Source organism: Thunnus thynnus, chromosome 10 (genome assembly GCF_963924715.1).
Source record: "Thunnus thynnus chromosome 10, fThuThy2.1, whole genome shotgun sequence".
NCBI classification, from domain to species: Eukaryota; Metazoa; Chordata; class Actinopteri; order Scombriformes; family Scombridae; genus Thunnus; species Thunnus thynnus.
The window spans coordinates 23,013,147-23,025,182 of NC_089526.1; the positions used below are offsets into that span (position 1 = coordinate 23,013,147).

A 12,036-nucleotide genomic window follows, 5' to 3' on the forward strand; every position below is an offset into this window, starting at 1 on the left:
GTGCAAGAGCAGTAGTAATGGCCATCACACCCCCCACAGCCTCTCCAGCAGGCTCCCTAATTGCTGCCAGCTTGTTGCATGCTAAAATCTTGGCACACAGCTGCTCATCCTCGTTGATCCCAAGCACTTTATTTCTGGGGCTCTGTGGATGTGTTTGTGTGTTTTGTTTTTCCGCGGCCCTGGTTGCAATGCAGTTAGCCAGTGAGGGCTAGGATGTAGCAGGTCATTCTACTTAACAAGTTGTATCTAAAGTGTACTGAAAGCTGACTGAGTTGCTTGATCACTGACTGAGAGGCTGACTTAGTAAGAGACTAACTTACCGACTGGCTGGATAACTGAATGACTGAGTGACTGAGTTTGTAGCTGAGATTTGAGACGCCCCAGATGGTTTGTTGTGATCTCGCGAATCCAGCTGTGTTGCAAGGTAGCGTCAGAGCACCAAGTGTTTCAAAGTCCTATTCTTTTAAAATTGCACTAGTTTTTCCACTTGCTTCACCTGAATGAATAATACCATCATCAGCCCTTGAAAATACTTGATGTTCCTCTCTGCTTGATTATTTTCAGTGAGCAGATGGAGCTCCATCTCTGAGTCCCACACTGTTGCTGTGGATCACAGCTCAGCCGCTGAGTCACTCTCCCAGGTTGCTCATGCCTTGACTTAAAGTCCAATCCCGGAATTGTTACAGCTGGTCAAAGATGAGAAATATTCGACTGCTTTCTTGAACATTTTGAAGACAGAAACTAAGTTGTTTAACCTTTTTTTTTTTATTATTCAATCATACGTATCTGTCCAGACACACATAACTCCAGATTTGCAAGCAGTTGCAGCAGAAAGCATTTAACACAATACAACTCTTCATGGCTATATTTAGTTGTTTACCATCCCTTGTACATGTATAAATACCACAATCAGTTGACTTTTACACCAGAAATATTTCTGCATTCTGGTTTGAATAGAGTTGATGATAGTACTCCTTTGTTTCCTGTTTGAATTATGGGTTTGGACTTCAGTCAAGCCTTCTTCAAAATGAGGCATCGCAGCCAAATAACATACATGATGACTGCTGAGAGCTCACGGGAAAGCTTAGCACCATGTCCCCTCTGAACTTTAACTATTGGGTAATTTGTAATCAGGGCAAGTTGCTGATAACTTGAGGTTTGCTCAGTTGTGAAGCAACCAGCAAACAGTCAGGAAAAGGCATTTTGAGTGTGGAAGTTGTGTCCTCTGTGTAGATGGTGTATTGTTGTCAAATATATTCCAGCTGTTGGTGCAGCACTGGAAGCAGCTATGAATAGAGTAAATTCGAGTATACCTCTCTGGAATGTTATCTGCTTATATATCCTTTTAAATATCAGCAGTAAGGCTAGTATAGTCTGCTTTGGTTTCTTGGCTTCATCTTTTATCTGGCATTACTTATACAGCTTTTGCATGCATGACCCAGGAATATCCGGGTATTGGCCTTTGCTGACACCTTCTAATGTCATCAAAGATATAGTACATGTTGGTGCTTTTTGTTTAACATAGCTGACGATTTTAAGCTCGCGTCACCAGCAGTGTGGATTACACACTCCATTTTTACAACAAATGGAGCAGAACTTGACTATGGTCTAAATCTAGAACAATTTTCAGGGCCAACAAATCCAGCTCAACCCATCCCCATCGGTGATTTGCTGATAATTTTCCTAAAGCTTGTAGACTATTAGAGGTTGAAAGGCTTGTTATAAAAATACTGGACTACAATGTATTATTTGATGCATCAGCATACCTTGATGTGCTGTAAATTGTCGCAATACAGAGCTGCAGTAGAGTCTTTCTATTCATAACTCTCCATGATTAGCTCCCCATCAACTAAAATCATCCACTCACTAGTGATGTATTAGATCTTTGATTAACCTCTGTTAAATATATCGAAGTCCTGTGCAGAGAGACATCTAGGCAAAACCAAAAATAACATGTGCACAATAGCCTATTTTTAAAGGTATTATTTCATTGATAGTCTCTCGAGTGATGTGTAATGAAATTACTGGGCCTGTCCAATAGTATTATTGTACAGGACTGCACTGTGAAACTCAATTGACATAAAAGCAACCAGATGCATGCTGGAATCAGATTAAATAACTGTCATAACAACAAGCCATATCCCCATTCACTCATAACTGCACTGGTCATAAGACACTGGTCATCAGTCATAACACTCATATATGTACTGTGTATTATGAGACATAGGAGATGTAATATTTACAGTGTGAAACTGGCTTGTTTTTCTATCCATTTCCAATATTGCAGACAGGCTTTCAACTGCATATCAGTAGTTTGGCAGTGTTGAATAATAGATTTTTATAGACCAAGAGAATAATTTATAGGCTGGAACAGAAGACACTACCTCTGTTGTCTTGTTGTAGTTCTGTTTAGAATGATTATAAACATATTGCACAGACAGCTTGTACTCTAATTAGACTGAAAGTTAAAAAAAAAAGAATCTGACAATTAAATCAACACTGATAACATTTGTTGCAGCTCTAAATGCATGCTATATTTAATAGCTTGTCTGTCAGAGCAATTTGCATTGAAGGTAGAACCGAGGTGTCAGCATCAACAATTGCAGCGTCAGTATTGACAACACAGCGAGCACATTTTCCACTGTGCCCAAAATGAACCCAGTGACCTATGCCAGCACAGGCTGTAATGGAAGCCAAATCACTGAGCAGTGATTCTTCAATTTTCTTCCAGCATACTCATAGTTGATGAAAGCATAATGACCTAATGTTATCTTGCATACCCAAGCAGAGATCTTGCTTGGAAAACATAGGATAGAGGGAAAAGAGAGTGAAAGAGAGGACATGACATACTTATAGGGACAAACAAGCCTTCACTCATCAAATTATAGAGCTTAAGCTTGGGTGGAGCACACCCTGCAAAATGTAGGCTACCCTGCTCTCCATGATGCTGAAACCTTACGGTTACATCCAGGGGCAGCCTAATTGGCAGTTGGTCATGGTTAAGGACTATAAGCGTAGATTGGCGTTGCCTGCACTGCTGAATCGTCAGGGCCTGCACGCAGTCTGTTATCTCATGTATTCAACTCAAGAGGCAAGAGTTTGCAAACATGTATACATTCATTATCTTTATCTATGACATCCAGACTTAAGCTGTGTTCATTCAGCTCAGATAAACAAATGTATTTAGTTATTATGAAAGAAACAGTCTCAACATTTTTGATAAATATGACCAGCTTGGCAGATATAAACCAATGATCTCTTGCATAGCAACCTCTGCATTATCTAGGAGAACTGAAAGTGCCGGATGAGAAGTTGTTTTGGCTTCTTAGCGTGACCTTTTGTATTCTATTATTCAGTATTTGAGTTCACCAGCAGGATGTTTCGCGATTTTGCAACAGTCCATTAGTATGTCAACAAAATGAATTGTTTGCGTGTGTATGAAAGGTTATTTTAAAGATGGATGGTTCAAAAACTCTGCAGACCCAAAAAAAAAAGCCAAAAAATAAAAGATACCTAGATATTACCATGACACTCACAGCTGAGAGCCAGGGAGTGCTCACTTCAAACTATACAAAACAGTATGGCATAGGTCGTGACCCATGGCACTGCACTATAAAACTTTTTTTTTATTCAGGTAAATAATTGATATGCATTCATGCCGACTCTCGTTCATCAGCAACCTGTAACTGATAACATAATCAATTTAGGAAAGACAAAGGAAACTATTGTCAGTCTTAGAATGATGAAATGCAAATGGTCACATGGCTAATAAGCAGTTAGCATCATAAAACAAAAATGAGCAACAACGAGCGAGAAGAGGCAGTTTCCTCCTCCTCTCCTGAGTTTATATAAAAAGCCTACTGTATGCTACCAATAAGGACCAGATGTTGGGATGCTTGTTATAGCCCATTCCTCTCTTAGTTTTTATTGGAGAGTTTTATGGAGAAGACAATCACGAAGGTAGCACTGCTAGAGGCAATTACCTGTTTTACAGCCAGACCATGCTGATCGATCTCATCAGAGACTCTCGACCTTTTTTCGAGTGGTAATACACTTTACAGTCATGTTACCCTCCTCCAGCTCACCAAATTATTGATCGTTTTCAAATGTCATGTATATATGGGGACTAGGCCTTTCCTTTTTTTTTCAACACAGAGAAATGTGCAGATTTGTTTTAACTCCGATGAATATGATCAAATATTTTAGCTTGTCTTTCATTTTCTGGACAGTTTGAACCAAGTCACCCCTGAGCTCAACCTCACATGAAAGACTGGAGACTGGTTCAGAGCTCAGTGGTATAATATGTGGGGCTATTTCTTTGTTCCACTATGTATTCTACAGTAAGACACATTTTCCCCATCCATTTATTTAAAGTGATACACATACAATCATGCAGAACATGTAAAACAAAGGCCTTTAACTATGTATCTAACTAATGTAATACTGAGAATGACCAGTTTTCAACCATCATGGTTGAAATCAATTGAATACTCCTCTTTATACATAAAAGATATTGGCTGGCAGCCTTATGTCGATAGTCAGGAATTCCAATAGGTCGGTAATGTGTTTTGTAGGATGCCTAAGTGTAGCCTATGGGACAGCTTCATTACCTCACACACACATACACACGATGCACACACATGCACAGAGGTATAAATCACTATATCCCACCCATGTCGCCCAGGGCCCTGCAAGCAAGGAAGAAGGGGGGGATGGAGGGATGGAGTGAATAAACCAGGGATGGAGGCATAGGAGGATTGCGGGTCATAAAAATAGGCTGTGGGCTGGTCTGTGTGTCTCCTGCAAATCCCCCATCTGATAAGAGAGAAACCTCTATCAGTCAACTGCAGACTCCCACCCGTTCTATCCTTTTTCATTCCTTTCATCGCCTCCTCCACTCTCTTCCCACACAGCTTTCCATCATTACCTCATACCTTGCCTCTGCTCAGGGTTGTCACATATTGAAATAATGATCCTGTTTTATAATATCTTGCCTGTTGTTTTTGAAATACAGTTCGGTGACACATAACAGGAAAAAACAATCTTAATTGTCTTAACAAGGTGATTTAGTATTATGTCAAGATGAAAAAGTTCTGTTAGAACAGCTTTATTATCTCTAATTTCAATAAATGATGCAGATAGCAGCAATGAATGAAGATTGCATTAATAAAACGATGACTGTAATCAATCCTTCCACATTACTACTCCTTCTAATCCTTTCTTCTGTCACCTAATACCCCTATAGCAGATATCTCAATCCTCAATGCCCATACTTCCACAGCTCCTCCCATATCTCCTCTCCCATTCCCTACAGCTTAAACCAAGGAAGCATCTGGATCTGGTATCTGAAGTCACAAGCCTCCCACGACGCTCTGTGCTTTTTTTTTTTTTTTTTAAGAATAGCACTTTGACAGCAGCCACAGACTCATAGAGTTCCTGAGACACACACACACACACACGCAGTGCTTTCAGAGAGAGGTTCACTGTCAGTAAGTCAAGTGTCAAAATTTGTGTTGATTTTTCATCCATCTTTCTTGTTTTGTATATTGAGACCACTCCTCTCCTCATGTATCAGAAAGGGTCACCGGAGTTCATTCGCAATCGTGCGGTATGTTTCATACTTTTGTCTTTTTTCTGTGGTTTTAGGATTATTTGCTATTCATTTTTTATGAGATTGTTAGTGTAGCAATTTCTTTCAATAATTCATAAACTCTCACACACAGTAGTAGTACCTGTGACTTCAGGCACCAGATCCATGTGCTTTACTGCATTTCCCCGCACTAATGGTATGTTTTACCGTTTTAGCAGAAAAGCTGAGGTCTTATTTCAGCCAGTATGAAAAGGAAAAAAAGTACAAAGCAGGACATGGACTCAGTTTTCGTAAAATCAAAGCAAAGCCTGTGTGTTTGCGCGCAATACATGTGTGAGCTTGTATGCTGCCTGAGAATGCTTGTCTTCTGTCAACAGCTGTGCTCAGTCTGTACAACAGGAACTGTGTAGTCTCTCTTTCTCTCAAACACACACACACACACATACACACATACACACTTTAACATTCCCTCTTGCTTTGAAGACAGCAGCAGGCTCTGATCCCTGTCGCGTGAACAGTGCCAACCCAGTGCTCCTCTGGCTTAGGGAGGCTAAACTGCCGCTTGGCCTCTCTGGCTTCGGATAAAATAGGTTGAGGATCAAACTTCACATCCCATCCTACTGTATAGGCTTGCAGCAGTACTTACTGTTCAATTGGTACCGCTCTAGTAGAAACACTGCCAATTTTGTTGTACTTTTACAGCTCACTGTTGTTTATTTTGTCGGTGTTGCATTCACACATAGAGGTCAGGCTAAAGCTTGTTGCCAATAAAATGCTGAATGCTCGCACATAAAAAAAATATCATCTTTTTATTGGAAGATTACATCTTTCTTCTCTCCTTCACTGACTCCCCCCCTGTCTGTGTGTCCATGCTGCCACCTAATCCCAGCCTGGCAGCACTTGCTGACCATGATTTTGCCAGATAAGATCTGTACATTCCACCATACTGTAAAGGTGATTAAACACTTATCCTCTTCCACATACTTTTGCTCCACTTCAAACACACCTTACATACAAATGAATTCCAAATGCATGTAAGGCCTCGGAAATTCTGCTATGATGGATGAGCGCTCTTCACCGGACCAAACACACTACACTGTATAAAATGAAACATACAGTGTGTGAACAGGTGCTTACTGTAATCCTCGCTAGGCAGCAGCATATGCCAGGCTGTTCTTTTCAGAGATGCAGCCAAGGAGAAGCCAGAGTGGAGAAGAACTAAGCTGCTCCCGTCCCTCATTCCCTGCCTTCCCTCTCTGTTATCTCGTCAAACTATAGCGTCCTACTGATGAGTGACCCAGAAAGAAAGTTTGTCCGTGGCCAGATACAAGATGCATGCGAGCCCAAATAAAGTATTAAGCGTGGCTTTGGAGTCAGGCTGTAATTAATATTTATTTCCAGGATTAATGTCATAGAACACTTCTATGTTATCTTCTATGTTCTTATGTTAAAGGTTCATTTTTCTATCTTAAAAGAAAAAAGCTTAGCAGTTCGTCCATAATGAATCAGTCGTTAATCAATCCTGAATCGATCGTAACGCTCAAATTGACGTCATTTATTCCAGCAATGCAGTTCACGCAGAACCCAGTTCTATTACAAACTTAGAATAACAACACCACGCAGGCTGCTTGAATATTCTTAACATTTTATCTCCCTGAAGATGTTTCCTCAGGCATTAGATATACAGATATACAGTACCTGCTATATTTAAATGATTCGTTCCCTTATCAGCTTGTGTGCGGAGAGTCATGCATGTGTTTGTGTGTGTGTGTGTGTGTGTGTGTGTGTGTGAGAGAGGGGGGGAGTGTGAGCATATAGGGTAAAGAAGAGAGAAAAGAGCACAACCTATATAGTCTGCATCTATTGGGACGTTTTCACTCTAATGTCGAATGTATAGCTGCGGCTCATGTTCTGCAACAGCATATATTACATGTGCATTTATACATTTTTGTGCACATGAGCAGTGTGTGTCTGTGTGTGTGTGTGTGTGTGTGTGTGTGCACGTGTCCGCTACGTGCAGCATGTCTAATGGTGTTTTATCTCAGGGAGCGACTATCCAGATACTTAGATCAAAGAGCTGCTCCACAATTGCTCACTCTCTCATTTGTACTCTATAATCACAAAGCTCTGACTTCTGACACTAAAACATAGTGAAGGCTGAGGTATAGCTTTAGTCGGTCACAGGACAGTCCTTTCATATTTTTTTTTCCCTGTGTTAAACTCACATTATCTTAATTTTCCATCTCTCTGTCTCTTTTTTAGATTGCTCTCTTGCAAAATGTGAATCCAAACTGGATGGCCCTGGTCAAACCTCAGGTAGGCCTCATTGTTTGTCACACAGTCATGGGGAACCAATTGGGAATTTCCTTTCCAGAGCAGGAAGTGTGCACATGATTTGTTAATTGCTCATGCTAAATATCCTTATCTTTGTTTCTTGTTAGTCATATCAGTGAATTTGTCAGTGGAATTCCAGTTGAAAGTGGGGAAACAACGATTTTCATGTTTAAGGAAGCTCCTGAGCTCTGTGAACTGTGTCTTTCTGTTCGGCAAGAGGAGAACTGCTGCAGCAGAACACCATGGATGAGACAGCGTGTTTGTGTGTAGCTAATGTTCGCATGTGTGAGTGTGAAGGAGACATAGCTGAAACATTAAGAACACCATGTACCATGCCCACTTTAAGTAAAATGTTATGTTCCATCAAAGCTCCACTGCATCAAATCCCATTAGACTCAAGCTTCTCTGTGGCATCAGCTAGCAACCATGACCTTCTGGGTTCACATCCCTAATGCCTCAAGGACATATGTACTAAAAATACAAAGGTCACTCTCTCTAGGGTGACTTGTTTTTTGTTTTTTTTTTTGGTATGAAGGGGGCTTTAAGTGGCCCATATGAGGGTATGTATGTGCACAGATTATCCTAAATGAATGTAGGCCTGGTTCCTCAGCCTTAGATTATTCAGTTTAATCTCTCTTGGACTAAAACGCATTGCAAGTGTTTAGAGCTTTTCCATAGAAAGTCTAAATTGAAAGGCTTATTGGCGTAATCTGTGCGAGAGAAACTGGCATTTAGTAGCAGAAAGTGCATTCGTGATGTAGTGTAGCCAAGAGAGAACACATGGAAAGCAATTTTTAAGATTTTTTTTTATGCATGTTGTGAGTTCTTTTAGATTGTAGCAGGAGGAGAGTGGCAGGAATGATTGTAGACACATGCAGAAATTGTCAATGTGTTTTGACCTGATGTTTTCTAATTAGGTCATCCAGGGATGAACATTTTACAAGACCATTTTCAATTGATGGCCTGGCCTATTATTCCCAATTGCCAGAATCCGAATGGGTGTTAATGGGAAATGGTTGTGACGTGCCAGACAAATCCTGTGCATAGGCCTGCTGCCCAAAAACCCTTGAACTTCGTCCCTGAGGCTGATTCACAAAAATGAGAGAGCCAGTGGTTTCTTTGTGTATTTTAGTTTGAATTAGACAGAAATTCATGAGCTGTTCACAGTAAATCTGAGGTAATCAAGTTGTACTGGTCATTTCTCCCTGATGGTACATCGTTATTTTTCAATCACTCTGAACAAAATGTATTTGCTGTTGAATTAAGTGTCAATTTAGCATTCAGCTTAATTGCCCGAATTGCCCCGTTGCACTGTAATGTGGAATTGCAGATGTAAAATGAAGACTAAGTCATCTTTCAGTTATTTATTAGCTGATCTCGCATGTTCAAAACACCGAGCATTTCTTATTTGTATATACAAAGCATACAAACGTGGATATGTGTGGTTTTGTCTGTGCGTCTGTGTTAGTGGGTCAATATACTGCACATACACAGCAAGGCTGACCAAATGTTCTGGCAGTTTGAAATCCTATTGTCTCATTTTTTGTCTGTCTCCTCCCAACCTGTCATAGCTACATCTGTTCATCATATTGTTGTAAATGTTAGTCTTGCCTCCATGTTACTGGGCTAGTTTTGGATTATTTGTTGTTTCCTTTCAAAGGATTGGATGCAACCTCAACCGGATACTTCCTGTTTTCCAACTCTAGTTTGGCTTGTTTGGCCAACCTGTTTTGAAAAACACTGGTCTTATCATGATTTTGGACTTGTTTTGCTCTGAACTCTCATGTTTTGGTCGGAACTCGCCAACTATGCATGCGTATATGTAGAGGAGCAGCTTGTCCATGTGGGCTTGTAAGTGTAAGTGGGCAATGTGTCCTGACTGACTGTAGAGAAAAAAAGTATGAAATCAGGTGTCAAGGAGATCACAGCACTTGCAGCCTATTATACTATATGCTTAACACTGATATAGACCAGTGATATCACTGTCTGTATACAATTTTGGACAAAACAAAGCTACAGTAGGCAGTGCTAATACATCAACCCTTTCCTGAAAAAGCAGCCTTTATCCACCGATGATTCTTCATGGCTAAAAGGAGGAAGATGTATGAATCATTATAATCAGCGGTCTCAAACTGATGTAGGTGTATGATGCTTGGTGAAAGTACAAATGGAATTCATGCACAGCATCGGTAGCCTGTAGGCTTTTATTTAGTGCTGAGTGACGTCCGTGCGTCCCTAGGCTCATCCCAATGCCAACATCAACCTTTCTACCAACATCAACCTGCCTCTCCTGTCTGATCTGTCAGCACTCATCTGTTCTGCCCACGTCACATATTGCCACACAGGGGCATGGACGGGTCATGCATCTAAACACGGGCACTTTTATTTTACACACACACACACACACTTGCGATTTACTTACCTTTTTTTTGTTTACTTCAAGACCTATTGGATCAGAACTCTTACCTCACATAGTACATATGCGTTTTGCCAGTTTTCTTTTAAGCAGTAATTTGAAGTTTACATTACAATAACAAATGTACTAAAACAGGATTAGCCATGGACACGCAATCCAACAGCACATGTCCAGTACATCTGGATGTGTTTTGTAGAAGACACTTAACCATAAAATCACAAGTGTCCCAAAAACACTGTTGGCCTGCATATGGATTTACAGACTAAGCGTGCTTAGAGTAAATAGTTGGACTGCTCCCCGGATATGCTCTGGCTCTCTGTCCAAGATAATCTGCAACAGTAGCCAACTGCCTGTTCACTAAGGATGAGTCTGATCTCGTGCAGCACTAATCATATTTAGCATGTGTAACCGGTGCGCAATTTATCCACCGTAGATTTACGTTGTGTTGTGGTGCGGCACATGTGGCTGATTCTATGGTCCATTTACCAGCAACTCTGCTTAAGATATTCACAAAACACAAAAAACCAGCAGCTCTGCGTGTTCGTGTGTCTGTTATCAGGCTCAGATCACTGCTTTACAGCCAGGAAAAGCTTTTTTTCAGGTAATCTACTCTGGAATTATAATCACAAAACTACAGGAATATAAATTATGTAGTGAATGTAAAACGAATAATAAATTAAGCTTATTTACAACTTGAAAATTACAATTTGAAATCGTTTTACCCATTAACCCACGCTTATTATCCATAGCAATAAACGCAAGAATAAATTACAGTCCTAAAATAAGGTATTCAGGTTAAAGTTATTACATTGGCACTTCTACTAGTTAGACTGGCATAAATCAAGGAGACGTGGCTCAGTCTCTCTGTATAATATAGTTATGAAACACTTTAACACATACTTAACAGTATTCACTGCTATTGGTATCAGACAAACTGCAAATAAAAGAGAGATTTAAGCTAGCAAGGAGACGAACCCCATACAAAAATACTAGCACACTTTCTCACACTGAAATATGGATAGAAGTACTATAATGGTGTCAAACCTCAACAAAACTCTCACAAATTGAAAACAACTCAAAATACCGCCGTAAGATAGTATTCATATCAGGAGATGTGTTGAAGTGAAGGAAATACGAACATAAAAGGATTTAGTCATATTCGCCTGTTACGCATGCATAGTATGAAGAATTAGATGAGAACGATTTGCCGTCCTTGTTCATGTTGGCTGAAAATAGATATATATTATTTTGATATTTTGAATATGGAGTGAGAGAGAGAGATGGGGAGAGCGAGAGGAATGGGAAGTGCAAGACAGCAGCCCTCTCCTCTCCTTTCCTCCATATGTTTCTGTTCAGTTTAATTCAGCTGTGAACTCAATCTCTCATCTCTGCCCATACTGAGCTCACTGTGTGGTTCCTATTGAATTGGGCTTTGAATACTAACCATGTGCACTGCGGGTAGACGAGCAGGCAGGCATGCTCACTCAGTCATATACACACACACACACACACATACACACACACTTTCAAGCAGCGGAGGAAGTGGTTTTCTCTGGAGTTCATTGGATTTTTTTTTTTTTTTTTTTTTTTTTTTTTAATTCTCCCCTGCAGAGGCTGGGGTGGGGAAAACTAAACTCGATGTGGTGTGTGTTTGTGGATGCGGTCGTGTGTGTGCTTGAGTGAATTTTGTTTACTT

General features: G+C 40.3%; 1 protein-coding gene across 2 annotated transcripts in view; it reads left to right on the plus strand.

The window, feature by feature from the left end:
* triob (trio Rho guanine nucleotide exchange factor b) overlaps nucleotides 1-12,036 on the plus strand; it is a 110,866-nt gene that overhangs the window by 2,744 nt on the left and 96,086 nt on the right. For both annotated transcript variants that reach the window (XM_067602128.1, XM_067602124.1), the window contains exon 2: nucleotides 7,853-7,906. In XM_067602128.1, the coding sequence (XP_067458229.1) occupies nucleotides 7,853-7,906 (54 nt within the window). The remainder of the gene's footprint in view (nucleotides 1-7,852; nucleotides 7,907-12,036) is intronic.